This window comes from Talpa europaea, assembly GCF_964194135.1.
Source record: "Talpa europaea genome assembly, chromosome: 3".
Taxonomy (NCBI): Eukaryota; Metazoa; Chordata; class Mammalia; order Eulipotyphla; family Talpidae; genus Talpa; species Talpa europaea.
Genome location: NC_140069.1, coordinates 124,987,684 through 125,012,316, shown reverse-complemented (window position 1 = coordinate 125,012,316; position 24,633 = coordinate 124,987,684). Strand labels below are relative to the sequence as shown.

At 39.1% G+C, this 24,633-nt stretch overlaps 1 protein-coding gene across 1 annotated transcript in view; it reads right to left on the bottom strand.

The window, feature by feature from the left end:
- TES (testin LIM domain protein) overlaps positions 1–19,898 on the bottom strand; it is a gene marked incomplete at both ends in the record, with an annotated part of 48,348 nt that extends 28,450 nt beyond the window's left edge. Inside the window, one exon of the mRNA XM_084229328.1 lies at positions 19,872–19,898. Within this exon, the coding sequence (XP_084085454.1) occupies positions 19,872–19,898 (27 nt within the window). The remainder of the gene's footprint in view (positions 1–19,871) is intronic.
- Between the last annotated feature and the right edge of the window lie 4,735 nt (positions 19,899–24,633).

Sequence of the window (24,633 nt, the reverse complement as noted above, 5' to 3'; positions counted from 1 at the left end):
TTTTAGTTCACTGCCTATTTCCTGATCTCTACCAAGAATTTCCATACCAAAAAAAGAAAGGGGGGTAAGGTTATGTTGCATAAAACAAGACTTAAGTAGAGAGAACCTTTTAACTTTCATATACTTTGTCAACTTTCTTAGGTAAGAATACAAAGAAACTATTTTAATTAAAAGCCACTATTAACCATTTCTAATAACATAATTCTATTATTTTCTTTGCTTATAAGAACAAAATGTTTCCATCTCACTGCTCTGAAATACACAAAAGGGCAGAATGGAAAAAAAGTCATCACTGCCCACCTGGACACCAAAGATAGGGCCTTACCCTTACCCTTGGCTGGTCATGCTTATTATGCTCCAAGTCTCACTGGTCTCTTCTCTTTAAAACAAACAAACAAACAAACAACCCTACACATTGTTCCCTTATCTCTACTTCATTTCTATCAACCTGGGGGCATATTTTCCTAACTGATCACTCCCTTTGTATGATATCATATTGCTGTTCCAAAAATTATTTTAATGAAACCCAAAGAAGATCAGAACACTCTAGATGTTAGATGTTTTCAATGAGGTCAATATATGTTACTTGTCTTAACATGGCAGAGAAGGCCCTTTTCACCTGGCACCACCCTTACCCTCACTACTTCTTCACAGACCTCCCCCTTACCCCCCAGCTTTCTCTGGTTCAATGGGAGCTCTTCCCTTTGTTTGGATCTCATTCCTCTCTCTATACAGGAAATTTCTACTTTCTTTTTTTTTTTAAGGTTTATTTTATTTCTTTATACATACAAGAACTGGGGTGGGGCCTCCCTGGTGGCACAAGGGGTTAAGCACTGTACTGTGAAGCAATCCACAGCCTCTGCAGCACAAGTTCGATCCCTGGCCAGCCAGGGAGCAACCCACGTGGCGAAGCAGACCTCTCCTGTCTCGCCTGCTGCTCCCCTCAGCAGGGTATTTCAGTCAGTCTGCCTGTTCTGTTCCCCACTCTGTCTCTGGTGAATCCTCTTCCCCGCCACATCTCTGGCCTGTGCCCCAGCTTTTGTATGCATAAATAAATCTTCAAAAAAAAAAAAGAATTGGGGTGTAGGCCAAAAGTAAAGGAGTGGGGGTGTGTGAGAGGATTCACCAGAGACAGAGTGGGGAGCAGAACAGGCAGATCTACTGAAATATACTGCTGAGGGGAACAGTGGTAAGACAGCAGAGGTCTGCTGTGCCATTTGGGTCAGCTCCCTGGCCAGGGATCTAACTCATGCCACAGTGACTGGCGATAGCTTGACAGAGCTGAGATTTCACCCCTGCACCACCAGGGAGGCCCAGAAATTCCTTTCTATAGAGTTATGCAACTATTTTTAGCAAAGTTCTGAATTCCTACCGGTCTAACAAAAATTCTACTGTATGTCCTTTTCTAGTATATTTATGGCTGTTTATACATCCATTTAGCCCATTAGAATCAAAGTTTCTTTCTCACATTTGAATTCCTGATACTCACCTTCACATTGTCTGAATTTATAAAAATGCCAGAACATTTTATTTATTTACCACTTTGTTCTAATTATCAAATGAGTTTTAGCATAGCACCTTTACCCCAAGGAACTCCCATTGTTTTTCACAAAAGTAAATAAATAGGGCCTCCCCAGTGGCGCAGTGGTTGAGCGCTGGGCTGCGAAGCTGCCTGCAGCCTCTGCAGCACCAGTTCGATTTCCGGCCGCAGGCGAGGGTCCCACATGGCATGCAGACCTCTCCTGCTGTGCCCGCTGCTCCCTTCAGCAGTGTGCTTCGTCAGTCTGCCTGTTCTGTTCCCCGCTCTGGCTCTGGTGAATTCTTTCACCCTCCTGCGCTTCTGACTATACCCAGTGTGTATTTAAAAAAAAAAAAAGTAAATAAATAAATAAATGTTCTGATATCAGTAGGTACTCTCAGTAACAGCAAGTATTTATTGAGCATTTATACTATCAGGTGTAGTTCTACAATTTTACAAGGATCATCTCATTCTATACTCATAACAGCCCTATCAGAGTCAGAGAAACTATTGTTATCTGCATTTTAATCCAGATAGAGACATTACAACAGAGACTTACTTCTCAAAGTGGCCAAGGTCAGTAGCATTTGCACAATGCCTGTTCTTTTTTTTTTTTTTAAGATTTATTTATTTATACAAGCACTGGGTACAGTCAGAAGCGTGGGGAGGGTGAGAGAATTCACCAGAGCCAGAGAGGGGAGCAGAGCAGGCAGAAGGACCGAAGTACACTGCTGAGGGGAGCAGCGGGCGGCAGGAGAGGTCTGCGCGCCATGTGGGACCCTCCTCCGGTGGCCGGGGAGCAGCTGGGGATCAAACTGGCACTGCAGAGGCTGCGGGCAGCTTTGCAACCCAGTGCTCCACCGCTGCACCACTGGGGAGGCCCCACAATGCCTATTCTTAAGCACTAATTGTTAAACACAGGTCACAAATGTGGAAGGACCTGAGTTTAGAAAACAGCAAGTCAGTTTCAAAAAAATAAAAAGGATGCTACTCAAAGATAAAAAAAAAGGATGAACTGCCATTTTTGACAACATGAATGGAACTGGAGGTGATAATGCTAAGCTAAATAAGTCAGAAGGAGAAAAACAAATACGGAATGGTTTTACTTAAATGTATATATACATATATAAAATATGTAAGACAAATATTTAATGGTTAGACTTATTTGTATAATACTTATATGTATACCAAAGAGTCAATAAAACTTAGAAATCTGTAGAATTAAGACTACAGATGGAGAAGGTAGAGAGCAAAGTAGGGATGAAGCCCAATGGACTATGGTAGAGGACCACGGGTGCACTGGTGATGTGTATGGTGTGTGACCTACAACTGAAGAAGCATGATCCTAGATACCTCTGAATCAAATACAGTGTTATAAACCAATGTTACCTGAATAAAATTAAAATAAATGATAGAAACGAGTAGAATTTTAAACCTAGGACCAAATTATTATAGCTTAAAAACAGAAAAACAAGGATAGTTAGTTCTCAAAACTGCTTATCCGGAAGCAAACAGGAATAGAATTCTTCATTGCAGATTCTAGGGTTTATTTTTATAACCCTTCAACTTTTCAGTGTATGAAGTAAAAAGTCAGAAACCCTACATGAATCTGTATCATAAAATTTACTGTGTACCAAATGGACTTATATGTTTTTGTTCATATATAGTTGTAAGCAATCATGTAGATTATTCTGTTAGGAATAATAGGAGGTACTGTGTTGATCATCTTGAAACTTTAACGAATTAAATAGATGACTCTCACCCAATCTGTGCCTAAATTTCTTAAAGCAATACCAGTAAGTGAAACAGGGAGCACCATAAAAACAGAATGAGATATAATCAGCAGATTATTGAAGAAATCCATTCAAACCTCAATAAATATGTTAACATATTTTACAAAGATCAAAAGTAAATCCTAATGCTCTTTCCTGGTAGGATACTTATAATCAGCTTATAATCAGCTCAATAATTCTAGTGAATTTTGGTCTTGGCATAACACCTTGAAGTATTTCTAACTTTTTTTTTAACAAGCACTGGTAGCTGTGATAGTGGAGGTGATACCTCAACCACCATTTTTTAGATATTACTACCAGCCAGGTACAACCTATACATTATCTCAATTTTCAAAACAACTTAAGAGGCAGTGTTATCATTACTACTGCACAAAAAAGGAAACTGCAACTTGGAGAGATTAAGTAATTTGCCTAAATTGTCAGTTAGCAAGAGGCAGAGCAAAGATTTCAACCTTGGCATTTCTAATTCTAAATACTGAGCTCTTACAACAAAGTCACCTTTTTTTTTTTTTTTTTTTTTTTTGGTCCATAATGAGACTCTGAAGATAATTTAAATGAATAATACTCCTCTCATCTATAATTTCTCTAGTATATTGATTTGAAAGTCTGATATTGTTTGCTTGCCAGGAGTTCCCCCTTCCTAGACAAATCTGAGATTTATAAGGAATAAGGACCTGGATGTCTGCACACCAGCTGCGGTATGTTGAAGGCCCAGAGGTGATCATTCACACACAAGAGGGTCCTCAAAACAAGCGAGTATGAGTCAAGGAAAATCTCCAGGATCTTGATGCAAAATTCTCTCTTTAAACGTTATCTTAAGAGAAAACATGTTTTAAAAGAAACAACAAAATATGCACGAACAAATTAAGTCTCAAAGTTGAAAGATTTCTATTCAAAACATGTAGACCTACCACTAGTACTAGAAATTATTTATTATATAGAAGATTCAATACATTTATATGGTGGCCAGGAGTAATATACTGAGGAAAAACCAAAGTATTATTCTTTTATCCCCAATCACTAAATTTCTACATTAATAATTAAAAACTTCTATGATAGAAAGTACCCCAAAATTTAGAGGCTAAAAATAACATTTGTCTCAGTTTCTGTGCATCAGGAAGCTGTTAACTAACAGGATGGATTAAAGTCTCTTGTAGGTTGCCAAGAGTGGTTGGCTAGGGCTGCAGTTATCTCAAGGCTCAGTTAGGAGAAGACCCAACCTTTAACTTCTCTCACATGGGCCCCTCACAACAAAGCAGCTAGTTTTCCTCCAGGGCAAGTGACCCCAGAGGGAGTAACAGAACTTAAGACGGAAGCTCTGGTCTTTAACCTCAGAGTGACATACCACCACTTCTGCCATACTGTATTTTTCTGCAACAACTGACCACATCTTGTCTATACTCAAGGGGAAGGAAATAGGCTGGGTACTAACACCTAGGAGGAGGGAATCAATGAAGGGGCCTTCTAATGGCTGCCTACCCCGCTTTGTCCAAAGACGATGTGCTCTGTGATGAGACAGACATATAATATGGGACAAGGGTTACCAGGCAGTGACAAACCATCACCCTTGTCTTTTTTTTTTTTTTTAAATACCCATATGACTATGGTAAAAACAGAGCTTGCTCTTCAAGCTTTCTCAACATACATACATATTTGTACATACACACTGACTACACGCATATGTGTGTTAATGATTTCAGTCACAAAACAAAATATAATACATCAGGTTCGATTAGCAAGAATTCCAGAAGTATATTTAAGAGAAAATTTTCACAGTTTTGGTAATCTGCCATTGTACTCAGGGAATATAGAATAAAAATGGAAAAAGATTTATATAAACTTTATTCTATTGTATAAATCTATATAGTGATGGAATTATGTAAAACAAATAATAGCCTTTGTGATATGAGGATGCAAATTACTTGATCCAAATTAGGTTGCATTTGCAATCAGCAGTTCCTTTAACTACTTTCCCAGTACTTCCTACTTATTCAAAACTTAAATGCAGCCTCACATTATTATTAAAGGCAAAAAAGATCTTTTTAAAAAAGATCTGCATTGATTTTAGGCAAGCAAATGGTAGAAAGCAGTGTATTGTTCAATTTATGCTGGTTCCTTACAAACATTTTTCAAAGCACTATCAAATTATTTTTATACTATTACATAAAGGAAGTTGCTTATAATTGTCACCAATAGAATACCTCTTCTGTGGATTCTATTCAAAAAAGGCCTCTTTTTTGGATCTGTTCTTTGAAGAAAGACAATGCAAGCTATAAAAATGTTACAATTAGCAGACTACCGTTACTGCTAAAATGGCTTTTATTAGGGTTGGCTGAGCTCTGGCTCTAACTGAAGGACTCCACAATGGCATGTGCTTTTCTACACATCCCTTAAAGCCTCTTGTTTTATTTATTTTTATATTTTTAAAGATTTATTTTATTTATACAAGAACCAGGGTACAGGCCAAATGCTCGGGAGGGCGAGAGGATTCACCAGAGACAGAGAGGAACAGAACAGGCAGACTGACGAAATACACTGCTGAGGGGAGCAATGGACGAGACGGGAGAGGTCTGCTCACCATGTGGGTTGCTCCGAGGCCAGCAGGGATTGAACTGGCACTGCAGAGGCTGCCGACAGCTTCATAGCGATGCGCTCAACAGCCTGCACCACCAGGGAGGCCCCCAAAGCCTTGTGTGTTAATAAACAAAATTTAAAAAAACTTGATTCCAAAAAGATTGCAGGGATCCCTTAAAAATTCAGATTATGACAAACAATCCTAATTTGGTTTTGTGTCACTGGCTCTAAAGAGTAGCTGTATCTTGAAAGGCCTTTGTTAAGATTCCATGCCATCCCAAACTTGAACACTGCCATCTTTTTTTTTTTTTAATGGCCAGACCTAAGGATTATTATTTATTTTACCTTTAAGCACAACCTGTTATAAACAGATGAGTGCATGGGGAGGGTGACTGTACAATGAGTGATTTATGGCTACTAATTTCATAACTATCTAATTTGGAGCACATGCAGAAAAAGAGGGCAGTGCAGAGTGTTTTTTCCAGAGTGGGAATGCAGGCAAAGGCTGTGATGCTGGTTAAGAGAGCCATTAGAGGGGGTTACCCAAGGAAGCAGGAGGACCCAAGGAAGCAGGAGGATCCATGGGAACTGGGGAGTAAAATCCAATGGGAGAAAGCACAGAAAATTGGGGGAAGGGGAAATACAAAAAAGACAATTTTCTCATTTTGCACTTTTTTGGGCCCAGGATTGGCATTCAGAGGCATTTCGAACAAAAACAAAATCTGAGAGCACAGATAAGAGTCCTGGACATTGGGAAAGCAGGGGAGAGCTTTAGGAACTGTACTGCCAGATGTTTTATGCTTGGTTTACGCACCGCCTGACCTTTTCACATCATCTTTTACTCTGGAAAGAAATGAATTAGATTGATATGGGTTGCTGTGAAAATATAAGAGCTTTAATTTTTGACCCATCCTTTGCTTTTTCATCTATTAGAGAAGTGGTTTGAATTTGCATGCTGTTTGTTCTATATTTACACCACAGCCTTCCCCACCATAATAGGGACAGATACCACTTTAGATTTGTCTGGCAGTTGTCAGGGAAAAAAACCATTTTCAAAACATATGCAATTCCAAAACCCATGGTATGCTGACCATTTTAGAACTAGGATCACATTCCTGTTGTATGTTAATCTAATCTTCTTTATCTTGCTAGAACAACAAGAAAAAAAAAATCAAAATCAGATTTCACTTGATCAGAAGACCCCATTTTCAAGAGACCAATGGTATCAGGGAACCTACAGTGTCTTGACTTTTTTTCTTCTCTTATATGGATGGAGGTACAGAGGTTTATAAGAATAATTCAGAGAGAGGAAAGCCTTCTCTGAGATCCCTTTCATAGCTTTCACTGTGGGGGACTGAGACGACTTATAACAACAGTATGCACGTAGGTTATAATTTGATACCTAACAAACCAACCTAAGTACAGTGACTTAAAAAAACCACTTATTCTGTGCTTTGTGATCAAAGTATTCTGCTCAGACTTCTGCAGTGTAGTAGTGTCCAGAATATGGGTCCTCTGTTCTGGGCCCAGTGGATTTGCTACCCTTGGGACTGCTGGTCTTGCCAGTCCTCAGCTGAGACATTTCATCTGTTCTAGGTGGTCTCTCATCCCCCAGAAGGCTACTCAAGGGTAGGGCACACGTAGCAGCAGGGTGCCAAGAGAGATGCTACTCATAGAAGCCAATTAGTGTCTCAGTAAGATATAGTTGAGGTCCAAGCCAGGAACACACATTGCTGCCACCACCACCTATTGGCAGCCCTGATTCAAAGGGTAGGAAAATAGGCTCCATTTTGTACTGAGTATTGTTGTAAAGAATTGACGCCATTTTTGCAACTTATCACAAAAACTCTGAGAAAGATTCTGTTTCGTATAATATACCCTATATGTAGTGTTCCCTATACTGAACCAGAGTACCTGGTAATGCTAAATCAAGTACCCTCTCTAGAAGTCTAGAGAATCTAACAAAGCACTAAATTCTTTTTTTTTTTTTATAGAGGCATGTTTTATTTATTTATTTATTTATTTGTTTGTTTGTTTGTTTGTTTATACATGCACTGGGTACAGTCAGAAGCGCGGGAGGGTGAGAGAATTCACCAGAGCCAGAGCGGGGAGCAGAACAGGCAGAAGGACCGACGTACACTGCGGAGGGGAGCAGCGGGCGGCAGGAGAGGTCTGCGCGCCATGTGGGACCCTCCTCCGGTGGGGAGCGGCCGGGGAGCACCCGGGGATCGAACCGGCGCCGCAGAGGCTGCGGGCAGCTTCACAACCCAGCGCTCAACCGCTGTGCCACCGGGGAGGCCCCCAAAGCACTAAATTCTTAATATAGCAACTAGCACATGACATGTATTCAAGTACTGGAAATGAGTACTTACATATTTTTACTTTCATCATAAAAAAATAAAATTATGAACAAGTCATAAAAAGAAACATTAAATCCAATAATTAATTTAAGCTATCCTAATTATTAAACTCTAAATAATTACTTGTATCTAAAAAAGCAACAATTTCCTGAAAACATCATAATTAAAAAAAATTATATACTTATATACACAAGAACTGGGGTTGTGGGGTGGTAGAGGATTCACCAGAGACAGAGTGGGGTACAGAATACGCAGATTGACTGAAATATACTGCCGAGGGGAGCAGCGGGTGAGTCAAGAGAGGTCTGCTGCACCAGGTGGGTAGCTCTCTGGCTGTGCTGCAGTGGCTGCTGCGAGCTTCATAAGTTGTGTCTTAACCCCTTGTGCCACCACGGAGGCCCTATCATAAAATTTTTGATGATGCATTCAGGTGCCTGTTAGATGGTTCAAAGATCTAAGCAGGATTTTATTCTCTCTGAATTGGATATCTTGATCATGACTATGATACATCTATTTATTCCTATATGCAGGCACTGCACTTTGTGCTTCAATATGTTTACCTCCATTATCCTCATACCCCTGTGAGATAGACGGTTGCAACACACTTTCAGATATAGATTCTGAGGCTTAGAGGACTAAGAAACTTTGCAAATTCACAGGGTCACCAAAATCTATCTTGTTTCTTTTCCTTTAAATCTATGCCTATTCCTCTTCAGATAACTTTCTATTACACTACCAATGGCAGAGTCTAATCCATAGCATCATTTGCGTATTTGTGGAATATTTTTTCAATGTTTTCAGTATTGAAAGTCAGATTTTCTAACGCCCCTTCAAAATCTTTGGTAACCTGCCAATTTTCCAGAAAAATGAGACCTACATTTCTTCACAGAACATGGAGATCATATAACTGGTCTGGAATGAATTTGGAGAGGTCTGTGTCTCAAAGCTAATAAAAGAGTGACTAAATTGGAAAAAATGACTCTTTAAAAATCAATTAATTTTACTTGACTTACTTACTGCAAGGTTGATGTTCCTTATATTTTTTCAGAAGGGCCATATGTAACTTTGAAACATCTGTAGTCTGTGGTACTATTCAGAATATCTTCTCAGAATACTCATGACACGATAGATTTTCAGAAAATCATACTTAATTGAACAAGCTCACTATGGGATGTGTGGTAGACTAAAGTAATGATCCTAGTTCTTCATTTCCATGTATTAGTACTAAATATCCATACCCTGACTATAATCTCATAGTCACTAGACTGGACTCCTTGCCCCTTCATTCTGAGGTTAGACATGTGAATGCTTGTGCTCAGGCACAACAGTGGACTAAAATGTGCTCCTGCAGTTGGGCATACTCTCAAGTGCTCCAGTCCTTGCTTTAGAAGTAGGCAAAGATCTAGGGCGGAAAGCCAATGTGTTCTGACCTGTAACCCAGGTCAGCCTGGAACCCAGCCCAGCCTACATCAGCTAGACCCTAGTGTGAAATTTCCTTCTCTACCTCAAGTGATGACACAATGTATTAAATAAGAATTATGTTAGGATTTAGGTACAGGTCTTCAGTAATATGTCAGACTCCCACAGGAGCTCAGTGACATTTCCTCAATTCAAACATGTAACATGGAAAAAGTACAGATTATTGCACATCATGTACTTTACTTTAGAAGAGTCAAAACTAAAAATGTTAATGGTATGAATACCAAGGGTTTACTGACTTTTCACAGCCATGATCCTTTGGCTCAGGCTATTTATTCTGCTGGGAATGCCTTCTTTGCCTAATGAAGCATTATTTATCCTATAGGAATTAGTTTGAAAGTTGTTTCTCCATAAACTACTCCCAGTCCACTCAATTAAGGTTAATTACTTCTTCTGAGACTATTATGTGTGTATTCCTACTATTGCAGTGATACCAAAGTGTGGAAGTTTGGGAATGTTGGTTATTACTAGTCTATGATAAGACATATAAAAGCTGAGTAAGCAATTAGGAATCATTAAGCAATCTGATAATTTTATGTCTGATGTACTTATTTAAAAAAAATTGTATTTGATTAATTGTAGTTGCCTTACATCTTAGCAATTCATTTTTATTATGCCTTTTAAAATATCGGCCCATGATAGACTCAGCTATTTTTTTTTTTAAGGTTCCTCACCACAGATATTTTGAGCAACACTATATTACAGCACTTATTTCATTCTATTCTACATTGTAGTTAATTTACACATAAGTTTTGCCCACTAACTAGCGAACGGCCAGCCTTCCTTTGTTTATCCACCAAAGTTAACCAACCACAGTGCTTGGGTGGGGGGAATACAAACTCAACAGGTGATAAAAATGGAGCTAAGATATTGTAGTCTTACATTTAAACTGTACTTGTAATATTCTCAATCACAAAAAGAGATAACTTTCTTTCATTTAGTTCCCAATTATTTTTATTAGAGGCCCCATATAAAGGAAAATTCTTTACCTTTACCAGTTTGTGATAAGACATATAAAAACTGAGTAAGCAATTAGGAATTATTATTCCCCCCTTAAGGCTTTCATGATGTTATACTCACAGAAATAAAAATCCACTTAACAGTTTGCATGATCATTTTGCAGTAAAATATGATATTTCTTTGTCTTCAAACAAATCAAAGGCAAGTTCACTGTGGCTACAGACCTATTAATGAACTCAGCCCCATGGCATTTATGTTAGGCTTTCAGCCTCATTTTGGCTAGGCTCACAGTTCAGATACGCTATGCAGTAGATACCCTGAAACTCCTTTTACAATTTTTATGGTGGTCAGAATAGAATGTCACTGCAATAAACACAGGCTGAATCATTTGTGAATTAGGAATGAATCAGCATTTCAGAGATTAAATATATTTATATAGTAGTAGCCTTAGTGTCATTTAGCAGATGAGAAATCTCAGTAATTCTTACTGCCTGGCTTTTCACATACCTCCCCACTAAAGCTCTACTCAAACCAGAGCAAGCCCCCATCCTTAGCATTTGATCTAAGGAGCAGAGAAAAGGGCAATCCTAAACCATACCAAAATAAAAGCCATGATTCCTGGAATCAACTAATATTTTAAAATTTATACATGCATATGTATATTTTATTGATGTAGTACTGGTTTAACACTATACATGATTCAGAGGTACAAGGTCACACATTTTCAGATGTGTATTAACACTCCCCACCCACCGCAAGGCACAAGGGGCCTCTGCCTAGTGTACTGGGCCCCCTCCACGCTTTGCTCTCCACCCTCCCTTCCCACTCTGGTTACCTCAATTCTACAGTCAGATTCCTAGGGTTTGTTATTGGGTTGTTTGTTGCTGGCCCTTTGTTTTGTTTCTCTATAGTAAACATATCAGTGAAATCATCTGGTATTTGTTTTTCTTTTGACTTATTTCACTGATTATCCTCTCCTCTTCCATCCACGTGTTACAAATGGCAAGAGTTCATTGTTTTAATATCTGAGTAGTATTCGTGTGTGTGTGTGTGTGTGTGTGTGTGTATCACATCTTCCTAATCCACTGATCTACTGAACTGTTCTTGGGCACTTAGATGTAATCAAGTAATTTTATAGCTATGTACTAAGTGTGACAGAAACATGAAATACTTCCGCAGCAATGTTCTCAAACCATACCTACTGAGTTTCTTCTGGTTCTTTCCTCTATCACTTTCTGTTCTTAATTTTTTTTTACTGGCAATGATTAGTGATTATGTGGTTGGTTGAGACAGAAAAAAGAGTAACTAAAAGGTGAATTTAGAGTCACAGAATGAACTTGCAGTAGAAAATTAAGTTACCCATACTCTCATATCTGATTCCCCATTTTTAAAGTAGGGAGTTGTACAGTTAGGGAATTTTGGAGAAAAACAAGTGAAACCACACAAAATTGAACTCAGGCTCTTTTATAGGTGACTCAAGATCAGAGCTGGATAGTTGAAAAGGATAACCTGTTAATTTAATCCGCTAACAACACTGCGTAGGCAAATTTTAATATGGGGATATATTTACTTAAAGAACAGTGGTTAACTTATCAATTACCAAATTATTCTTCCTTAAAATCTTGAAAAAAGATTCTGAAACCTGTTTTCAATTTGGCTTTTAGTCTTTTTTCTATCTTCCCCCCTTAAAAAAAGTTGATTTCATAATTTATAATTTACATAATAGTCTCTGAGCATAACCTCTTTGTAGAAATCTAAATTATTTTCCATATATACTATATATTAATGATCAAATAAACATTTTTTAAAACCATAGTTTCAGTTACCATGGTAATAGTTATCAATAAAAATTAGTAATGACTACAAACAGGTAATTCAAACGAAGGATGACTCTTGTAAGGCATTTGTTATCAGTAAGAAGCCTTGGCCTGTGTGTAAGGTTGTAATTATATACCCTTATCCCATTCTAAAACATAAGAGCTGCTTTCTTGTTCCTTTCTATTTGCTATTCTTTAAGATAAATGCAATAAGAATCCCTAATTACAAAGTGTGCAAAGCCAGGAAGAACCACTGCTAAAACTCACCACTAAATTGCCTACACTGTGTTAGAAATCTAGAGGACTGCAGACCATAGAGCTCACTGGTGGATCTAATAACAGTTTTACTTACTTTCCATTATTTACTTTGTCATTTACTTTTTTGCGCTATCATTCCTTACAACAGAGTAAGTTCTGTGTCATAGGTAGCTTGTCCCTTCTGTTCATATATACCCCCGGAGCCTGCAACAATGTTTGGCATATAAGTAGTCACATAGTTTTTAAATGAATCATCTTATTAGGGAAAAATAACTTATAAAGACAATAAAAGCTCCATGATTTTTCACTTTGTCCTGTAGTTGAATACCAAAGAAAGCAATACCTCACTCCTAGGTTTATTTGACCCATGCTAATAAAGCAGTTTATATATCCTTGAAGTTCATAAAAGAGATTTAAATTAAGCTTAATGTTTTCAAATATTTTATCAATATAAAGGTGAAATAAGTAACAACTAGTTGAAAAATAGGTAAGACTTAATGAAGAAGATACTCAGTTTAGTCTCTAAGTTTCCATCATGGAAGTATAACACATACTATGTCATTTCATTAAAATCACACACCTATTTATATATTCTTTTTGTAACTAAAATAACATTGATTTACAACATTTGTATATACTACATTATGTTTATCCCAAAAAATCTAGTTTCCAGCTGTCAGCATATAGTTTACTCTAATTTACTCCCCAGCCTTTTCTCTTCTGGTAACCACTATTTTGTTATTAAAGACCTAAATCTGTTTTTGTTTTGTTTTGTTTCTTTACCACAACTGAGTGAAATCATACAATGTTTGTCTTTCTCTGTCTGACTGATTTTACCGGTTTGAGTGATTTTTTAAGCACTATGGAACATTACTATACTTGGGATAGTATTTTCCACAGTCAAAAGAGTCACAGGATTTGGAAAAATCTCGGAAATCACTTCCCCTATTGTTTCTTGCAGATATGGAAACACATCCAAGGTGGCCAACATCACAAAACCCAGATTTACTCACTCTTAGCCCAGAGTGATTTTAATGTTAACAAACTCATGAGGAAAAGTGAGAAAACTGACATGAAACAGATCTTTTCATATACGACAGCTCTTTACATGTGCTGGATACCCATTAACCATGTCTAATTTCTGGACACATGGTGGTGATTTTGGTTTGTAAAAAATGTATATTCAAATGAGCTTGTGGCCAAACTGTATTCCCACTTCCAGTCCTCAGAAGAGCACAGGAAGTCATCTTTTATCAGTCAATCTCTTTCTACAAAGTAGGCCCCCTCAGAATAACACTTGTTGGTCCATGATGCTCATTCCACGCTCACAGTGCTGGTCTCATCCAGAGCTCAGTGAGAGTCTCATGAAATGATCATTTTGGTGTTTTTCAATTGATCTTCTTGTATGAAGAATGGGAAATTTAAATCAACGACGACAACAACAACAAAAAAAATGGTTCTACCAGCACTGAGTTTAGTTTTTGTTGTTGTTGCTGCTTTTAAGTGCTCTATTCTGAGCTTTCTGGCCTGCCATTCCAGTGGCACTGTGAGCATTTGTTGCTAGGGAAGAGGCTCATCTACCACCATCTGTGCAAGGCTTTCTATCAGTGTGGGGTTCACCATGTAGAACACTTTCTGCAGCCCAACCATGAGTGTCCTATACAATTCCAGATGTTACAGCTGGGAATCCTAAAGCAGAGCCCCAAATACAGGGTCGTTATTGTTCATGACCATATGAAAGTTAGGAGGCAGCATTACCATTTCTCCCAATAAAAATTAGTAAGTTAGAAAAACCCTAGAAAATATGGTCCAGAATATTATTGAACTTAAGGAATTTCTATGCCTCTTAAGTCTTGCAGAAGTTCTTTTTCATCATACTTCTACCTTACTTAGACACTGTTAAATGATGAGCAACAGCAACTTAACTAAAGGACACACAAGTAACATGGAGAAAGTATAAGTAAAATATAGAAAACCAATGGAGTGGTAATTTTATTGGACAGAAACTACTTCTTACAACATTAAATCTTTTAAACAAACAAAAATGTTGAAATATACCTTAGGTTCTCTCTGTATTTTAGGGTAATTCATTTAACATATATTTTGTGCTCAAGGCAAGAATATAAGAGAACTCAGAGGCTGAGAGGGTTGTTATAAGGGACATGGGTTCTGAAGATAATGGTTCAACATCATAGTAAAATTAATGTGAACTGTCAGAGTCCATCTAAGTTTCAGTTACTTTATCTTTTTTATTTTATTAAGATTGATTTATTTATACAAGCACTGGGTACAGTCAGAAGCGCGGGAGGGTGAAAGAGTTCACCAGAGCCAGAGCGGGGAGCAGAACAGGCAGACTGATGAAGTACACTGCTGAAGGGAGCAGTGGGCATGGCAGGAGAGGTCTGCGCCCCATGTGGGGACCCTCGCCGGTGGCCGGGATTGAACCAGAGTTGCAGAGGCTTCAGACAGCTTCGCAGCCCAGCGCTCAACTGCTGCGCCACCGGGGAGACCCTCAGATTCTTTATCCTCAAAATGAGACTAAGGTTTCCTTTAAAAGACTCCTTGACAGCAAACAAAGTAATGATATAAATATAAAGAGGACATGAATCATAACCTTGTAGAAGTTTGCAATGTAGGTAAAAATAAAAGTAGAGAAAGAAAGTCATTAGTATTCCAAAAGTTTTCAGATAACATTGCTTTGAGAATTAAGAAAAGATTTTGTATCAAGCTAGGAATAAGAAAGATTTCCTGGAGGTTAGTGCTGGTTGGGGGGACTGAGGGATAGGAGTTTCTTGAAGGATGAGTAAGATTTAGTACTGTAGATGAGCAAACAAAGTTGGGGGTGAGGTGATGATACACTGCTAATATCCAGCAGAGAGATAAATCCCCAATTCTACTTCATACAATCACATAAAGGAAAAAAAAAATCAATAGAAAACCTACTACAGTTCTATTCAAAATAATATTCAGGGCAAGTTAGAAAAAGTGACTTTTCATATCCAATTAATGTAATGACTCACACTATGGGTTAGAAGAGATAAAAGCCCAGCTGAGGACCACTTTGCTTTCTTCTGTACTTGTTCTGAGAGATGGAGTAACTGCCTCTTAGGCAAAGCCCTGGAAGTACCTTGCCCTCCCATTAATCCCAGCTTTGCCAATGATTCTCTCAGCAAGAATGACTTCAAGCAGAGAATTCAACTGTAGATTTGAGCATGTAGGTCACCATTCAATCAGGGGCCACCTAAGAGAAAAGGCTCATTCTAATTTCTAATGAAAATAATCTTTGTGGTTCAGTACCCTTTCCAACTATAATCACTTAGTTTCACTATATTTTCTTGGCTATAACAGAAGCTTTTAAAATGAGTTTGGATGTTGAGAAAGGGGATTTTTAGTTACTTGTAATCTTTAAAATGCATCTCATCTTTAAAAATCAAAATTAAAGAAACAAACTAAAGTCTTTGTATATATGCAAGACATTAGGAAGTATCAAAAGACAGACATTAGAAAGAAGGCGAAAAAAATATATATAAATATATTACATATATATTACATATATAGGTATAAATTCAAAAGCCCTATGGCAATTCCAGTCAGCATAAAGGAAATTACTGGCATTCTCTTTCTCTCTGTTATTTTTTAAAAAGAAATAAAGTGATCCTCATGGGAGAACAACACAGAAAGGAAAAGAGGAAAACATCTGGCAATGGGCCATGATTTACCATTCAAGGCAAAATGAAACTGTTACAGCTTCTCAAGTCACTACTTTTTTCCAGGCAGACATGGGCTCCACTTACACAAAGTCAATTTTAATAAAGTGACATAGACATAAGGAAAAGCTCTAGACGAATAATTCAGAAGATAGGGCAAAGGCAAAAAAGTCAAATTCTACTCTAAAATACTATTAAAACAAAAACTCTATAATCAAACTAGCTCCCACATCCTAGCAACAACTGACTTTCTTCAAACAGAACAAAATGTAGCATAACCTAATAAAAATCCCTTGTCTTGGTGATGGTAATTGACCCAAATTTGTGCAAAGGATGTGGACTCCACATTCTCCTTTTATAAATGAATATATCATCTACCTAGATTGTTGCAGAATAAAGAAAACTTCTAATTCTTTTTGCATAAAATGTTAAATAGAATAAAGAGTAATATTTTTCATTTGCCTGGGGAAAATTTCTTATGAAATCAACAATATAAGGTTTCAGAAAGAAGAAAATAGCATGTTAAAACAGAAGATTTGTTTTTTTTTTTGGGGGGGGGGGGATAGTTGTATTTTTTACCCAAGCTTCCAACCTGGTTTTTCTAAAGTTATTTTCAAATTATTAATTTTCTTGTGTACCTAAGTCAAAAAGAAGAGAGACCTGAAAATTACCTAGGTACCAAAATAGGATGAGAAGTTACGGTTAGTAGATCAGAGATAACCTTGTAATATTTTCTTCTAATATGTTAGAAAATACTTCCTAAAGCTAATGCAAGTTTCTTTTTAAGATTATGGTTAAGATAATGGAATGTATTGCTGTATCTCCAAATTCTTTGTATTGGAAAACTTTTTGTCTGACTTACAGAACATCAAGTCTGTCAAGGGGCCTGCAGGCACAGAGAGGGTATGGCTGATAGTCAAGTTGGCTATCTTTGGGATCTTATAGTGATTTCCAATTTACTGGATATGAGGACTCTGTCCTAAGAATCACAAGATAGTAAAACAAGGACTTGTCATAGGATTCTCTGCAAAAGCCTTAAATCTAAGGAATCCCTTTTTCTTGGGGGTGGGGGAAAGAAGAGGTTGCAGATTAGAGAAGAATAAGAATCTCAGTTGGAAAAAAAAAAGCCGTTAAAATAGAGGGGAGATGAAGGTGAAAGATTATACCAAATATCAAGGGTATTATTTATCATATCCAGATTCTGAAACTAAGGAAAGGTTCATAAATAATGTCTGGATTTTTTTTTTTAATCTAAACACATGATTCTTTGAGTTTCTCAGAAATTACTTCTTTGTCTCAATTTCAAAATCATTTTCGGATGTTGACTTCCCCCCCGCCCGTATCCTTTATTTTTTTTTTTAAGTTTTTAGAAAAATTGAGCAGATGGTACAGCATTCATGCATATATTCCCACTGAAGGCACACCCTAATCCCAAGCCTACCCCAGGACCAATATTCCAGCCAGAGTGACACATTTATTACACCTGATGAACTTAAAGGGATACATCATCATCCCTGAAAGTCCACTGTTTATATTTGGGTTTACTCTTGGTTATGTTTATTCCATAGATTTTGGCAAATGTTTAATGATGTGTATTCATCATTATGTAGCATACAGAATAGTTGTGGTGCCCTAAAATATCCTCTGTACTAAACCTATTCTTACCTCCCTCCCAGCAAAGGATACTGACTTATAAAAAGTAGTTCTTGAATCAGTATTTATAAGCTAGAAAAAGTACTAAAAAATTCAGTTACCTTTGGGGCCTCCCCGGTGGTGCAGGCAGTCAGTTGAGCACGGCACTGTGAAGCTGTCCGAAGCCTCTGCAGCCCGGTTCAATCCCAGCAGGTGGGGTAAAAACCCACATGGCCCCGAAGACCTCTCCTGTCTCGCTGGCTGCTCCCCTCAGCAGTGTATTTCATCAGTCTGCCTGTTCTGTTCCCCATTCTGTCTCTGGTGTATCCTCCCACCCTCCTGCGCATCTGGCCTGTACCCCCGTTCTTGTATAAATAAATAAATCTTTAAAAAAATTCAGTTACTCTTACCCACTTGAAAAACAAAATGAGCAGTGTTCAACAGAGGGCTAAGAGGCAAACAAATTGCTTTCCCAGTGACAAGCGAGATTCTCTCACACACAAAATTAGTGTCAATTTAAAAGTCAATAAAACAATGAGAAACCAAATGATCGGGAATAGAAAGCAATCACTCTTAGAATTCACACTCTCCTCCTGTTCTTAATTGTTTTTTTTTTTCAGTGCAAGTTTTTACTTTTCAACAGCTTCCTAACTTAATAGTTTATATTTGCATACATTTGCAAAAATCCGATTCTGAGCATGTACAGAATCAATGCTCAAGTCAGGATCTCAGTCTTTAGAAGGTGAAATAATGGCAATATTGACAACCATAGTGTACAAGAAAAGAAAGTTAGGTTCTCACTATTTTCCCCCTTTCTTCTCTGCTAAACTTCATTCCCTATTTGGTAAGAGATAGCTAGCTTAAATTTACCGCAAAGTAAATATGAGCATTTCCCTGGAACTGATCTTTCACAGGGAATGTTACACTGGAATGTGACATCAGCGTTCCTTTTGAGTCACAGTCTGGTCACCACCCCTTTCTCCCAGGAGACATAAGGCTCCCATAACTTGGGAATGGCTCAGGTAGGGCCAAGGATGGCCAGGCGGGGATAGGTGTCCGGACGACTGACTGGTGACAATCGCCCTTGGGAGCGAGCTGCCAAAGAGGAGAACATTTTCTTTGAGAGATTATTCCCTCAGAAGAAGGCAGTGCTTTGAAAGTCAAGTAATGCCAATCAGCCCCACCCTCCTCCAAATCATCACTTTTCACGTTATCGCCAGTCACCGGTAATAAGGAAGTGCATTCAATCAACACTCACTTTCAAGAAAAAAGTGCCAAATAATGTAGGTTTTTGGAAAGTCTCAGGCAGCCAGGCTGAGAGAGAAGGTCTGAGCTGTCAAAGTCACTTCAGTACCCCTAAACCACAAAGCCTTAATAAAGTTCAACTTCCTGAGACAGGAAAAAGTGTCACGATCTCGCCAGAACTCGCCCTAACCTCATCCTTTCCTTTTAGGGCGGCTCCAGCTCAGTTCAAACATTTGCAGGAAAGTTTTTTTCAGACACCTTCAACCGTTGGGCGTGGCTAGGAAGGGAGAACTGCTCCGCGCCGCCTTGGCTCGCGCGCCGGTTTCTCCGCAGCTCTCGGTTTCAGGAGTTAGCCGGCCCCGGGGTCCCCCCTGTACCTCCAGGAACGAGCGCCTGGGCCCCGAGTCCAGCAGAGCAAGAGCCCGCTCGCGCCGGCAGACCCCGGCGCCCCACCCGTCGCCGGCACCAGGGGGCGGCGCCCCGCGCAGGTGAAGCTGCCACCGCCCGCCGCTCGCACGCCCCCCTACCTTCTTCACTTTGGTCTCCAGGTCCATGTCCGGGTGCCAGCGGGGCTCCTCCTCCCCTCCGTGATCTCACGCCGAGGCCCGCCTGGCCTCCGGCTCCGCTGCGGATCGTGGGGAGACTCTGCGGGACTCCGGCACCACTGCCTCGGCCACTCACCCGGCGCCGTCAAACTTCCGCCACCCAGTGCGCCGCGGCCGGCCTGCGGCGGGGAACCGGGAACAAAGAGGCCCGGGCAGCCAATGGCAATCGGGCAGCGCCCGCAGCCGCCAATCACCGCGCGCCGCACGCACCTTCGCGGGCCGAGCGCGACGCCCGCAAGGTGAGGGGCGGGGCCAAGCTCGGGGCGGCGCCCTGCGGGGCGCGCTCCAGTCGCCCTAACCTGGGGTTCCCCGGAGCGCTGGACGGTTGCTCGCCGCTCTTTTAAGGAGAGGCGCCCTACCTGCCACCAGCTGAAGAGGAAGAAGACACCCCCCCCCCCCTTGCATGCTGGCAGTTTACCTTAGATATATAGCCTGGGGAGTAATTATCCCACTATCCCACTACTAACTTCTTGGTTATTTTCTTTCTTTTTTTTTAAGTTTATTTTATTTATAAAAGAGCTGGGGTACAGAGGCACGGGAGGGTGAGAGGATTCACCAGAGATAGAGCGGGAAGCAGAGCAGGCAGAGGGACCGAAAGCACTGCTTAGGGGAGCAGAGGGCGAGACAGGAGAGGTCCGCAGCGCCGTGTGGGTAGCTCCCTGCGCCACCTGGGGAGGCCCTCTTGGTTAGTTTCTGAGCAAAGAGAAAGATAAGAGATTGTGGAAATAGTGATCGCTGTCTTGGGCGTTGCACCCTGATTTCACCACTGAGTTGTAGAGATAGCCTTTTTTCTCAAATGCTTTTCCCCATAACCACAAACACCGGCAAGGAACGTTTCACACAGCCTTAAAAACAGTGAAAATGGTCGTGTTAACATATACATATACATATAGATACATACTGAGCATCTGATTGTTTAAAAAGAGGATGATATGAATCACTTCAGACAGGTTGTGTCATACCTTTGGAAGTAAAGGCTTGCCCTTTATCCATCCTATGTGTGTGAGGCTTCTCTGTATCTCAGTTTTGATGAAGAAGAGTTTCACCGATATAACCAGCACTGGAACAGCAGAGCTGGATCCATTTCATGGCCTCATTCAGAGCAAGTGTAGTGAAACTATCAGATTGGTGGCTCTGGAAAGGATGCTAGGGATTACTGAGTCTGACATTCTACATTTGCAGGGAACTGAGGACTCTAAATGTTTAGGGACCTGCCCAACTCCTTAGTCTCTAAAGAGTAGAGCTAGTTTTCCTGAGTTTGTAAACAATGTTTCCAACATGTTTGGGACTATAAAGGTAGTATTTTGACTAAGTAAAAGAGAAGTGTCCTTTTTTTAATATCAGTTTGTGGCAATGGCAAGTTATAATGAGCAGACAGCAGGTGACCTTCTAATCTGGCATCCATTTTTTGTGTGTTTTTTAAAGAAAAAAAGTGCCAAATAATGTAGGCTTTTGGATTCAGATAACTTTCCCTTTTGCCTCTGGAAATTTGATGACTGAAATCAACCAAAATTCATTTTAGCCAACATTTTCAACCTTTTGCTTACTTGCCTATTTCTTAACTATGTTCAACAGAGCTTTGATTTATAATGTGCATGTTTTCCTTATCCTATTAATAAACTAAGAATGGAATGGCCAAAATGGATCATGAATTTTCCTTCTTTCTCAGTTGTCGTATCATTTTCCCATCCCATTTTCCCAAACCACCCTAAAACATTCAGGTCCTTGAAAAGTTTACTCAGTATAAGCTCCCATGACATGGGGTGTAGCTATGACAAGGAAGCTTGAGCTCTTAAATAGTCAAACAGTTTAAATAAGGCATCAGACAAACATAACATAAATTTTGGGCTTTTTGGTGGCATTTCACAGATGACACTAAGAAAAAGAAGAAAAAGATCAAGAAACTTTTTTTTTTTTTTGGCTATTGAATTCTGTCCTTCTTTCTCTTTCCCCTCCCACCCCACCCAGCATTACTTTGTTTGTGTATCATTGATAAATATCAAAGTTGAAATTCAGTGAGTTTTCTCTGGACCGATAGAAAATAAAATTGAGGTAAATAAGTGCTAAATTAGATTAGAGTGCAAGTCCTTATTTAGCTATTCAAGGGTTAAGTCTGAGAGAGATTATAGAGTTAGAACTGCCTTGTTTGATGACTAATAGTGATGACAATGGAATGAATGGAAAATGGCATGCGTTTCTAGCGTAATCACCTAAGTAGATGATTCAGGAAAAGGAAAAATATAGAATGAATGGGAGGGCTTTGTTTAGTTGTACTTTTGGGGCAGGGAATGAAGATAAAGGTACCTTTTTTCAATAGTTTGTGTTTGAGGTTGGGATATTAAAGTGAAGTATCCAAATATAAATCTTAGAGATGAGACTTTATCTGGAATGGTGATTTAAGAGTCAACATCTTACATAGGTAAACAATTAAAATGTATGGGTGAAGTAATATAAGCATAGTAGACTGCAAAATTGAAGAGACTATCAGAGACTACGACTGTGCTAGGCTAAGAAAGAGAAACTCAGAAAACAGATGGGTGCTAGTCAGAGGGTAAGAAAAAAATGGTACTGGAATCACAGCGACCAACAGTAGAAATTCGCAAGGGAATTAGTCAACAATATCAAACTGTAGAGATGGGTCAAATTCGATTAGATTTAAGAAAAAGATTTAAGATTTATTTTTTTATTTTATTTATACAAGAACCGGGGTACAGGCCAGAGGCACAGGAGGGTGAGAGGATTCACCAGAGACAGAATGAGGAACAGAACAGGCAGACTGACGAAATACACTGCTGAGGGGAGTAGCGGGCGAGACAGGAGAGGTCTACTTGCCATGTGGGTTGCTCCGAGGCCGGCGGTGATCGAACTGGCACTGCTGAGGCTGCGGACAGCTTCACTGCGCTGCGCTCAACCCCCTGCGCCTACAGGGAGGCCCGAGCATGAGGGCTTTCTTAACGGAAAAATCTTATTTAAAAATACATTAGTTAAAACATTTTAGGAAATGGGGTAATAACAGCATAATAGTCAACTTCTCAGAAAACCATATTAAAAACAAAACAAAAGTCAGATCAACTAGTTAACAAAACCAAAAACCACTGGGCAACATTTACAATAAAACTAGGTGACAAGGTATCTTTATAAACCCCAAAACACAAGTAGTGAAGACAAGTCAGTAAGAACAACAAAAAATTAATAATACTGATGGGTGGAGAGAGGGAAACAATGTGACAGTGTCTGATGGACTGAAGAAATCAAGATGTTTTCCAATTATGCATTTTAAAACAGTGCAGGCCAATTTTATAAAAGCAACTGAAACAGTGAAAATGATTGAAGGGACTGATATAATCTCCCCCTTGTGATATCTCGGAATTAACCATCTGCTACTCCCATCTAGGATATGATTTTTGGATCTTCCACCCCTTTGGATTTCTGGTAATAAGTGGAAAGAGCATCTTTTAACAAACCTGTTGATAGATCTTAATGGCCCTCTCTTCTTACTGATAGTTAGCTGGGATCCTATATTATCGCTACCTAGTAACTTCTTGAGGGCTGCGAGAAGTCACCAGGACCTTTTGATACCCTGACACTTGCTGTGAAAGCCTGTTAACTAATATGGCCTGTGGCATAGTAGAAAGCTAGCATGAAATCTAATGCACAGCCTTAATTTAATTTTTAAAGAATCGCCATGGCATCAGAGCCTCTCTTCTCCAACAGAATCACATTTTAAGGTCTTTCCTATGCAATACCCCACTTTCAGACAGCAAGTTCTCAATGTCTTGTCATTGAGTTGCATATGACAGAAACGCAATTTTATTTTTTTAATTTAAATATTTTATTTTATATAATTCTTACATCTTTTTTCATCATTGCACAATGTATACATTTTCATTTTGGTTATATTCCCCATACAATTGCACCCCCCCCTTTATTTTGACAGTAGTCCTTCCTTTCCCACCCCTCACTCCCCGCCCCCCAACCCCCAGTAGTGTGTCTCTGGTTTATAGTTGCTTGTTGATTTTGATTTTTACTTTGTATTGATAAGTCTTTTTCCTGGTCTCTTATTTAGGTTTTCTAAATTCCTGCTATGAGTGAGACCATCCGGTATTTTTCTTTTTCTTTTTCTTTCTGACTTGTTTGCTGAGCATGATCCCTTCTAGCTCCATCCATGTTGCTGCAAACTGCATGTGAGAAACACAATTTTAATTAGCATAATGAAGTCACTTGGGTTTTATTGCCATCATTAGAAAATCTCTCTCTCTCTCTCACCTTTTTTTGCGGTGTTTCAGATTCATTCTTTCACACCAGCTTCTCCACATCATGACGGACATGGCTACAGATAGCTCCATGCCACATCTTCTATAACCAAATTTTTACAAATTCAAGTTTGAAAAAAACCCAGAAATGATCTATGACCAATCAAGTTTTCTTTTCTTATTAAACTAAGGAGTCACAAGGTATTATTTCTGGCCCTCATTATCTTAACGCAAACACTGGTACAAAATATTCATATTTTTACTCTGGGGTCAAGAAATTTGTTGTTGTTTTGATTAAGAAAGTCATGCTATTGCATGACTTAAGTTATTTTTAACTTAAGCCCAGAGCACTGAATAATCCCTTTTGAATTGCTGAATGAATTTTAAAACGATATATAAAACGCAAAGGAAAGATAGTTATTTCTCCCACA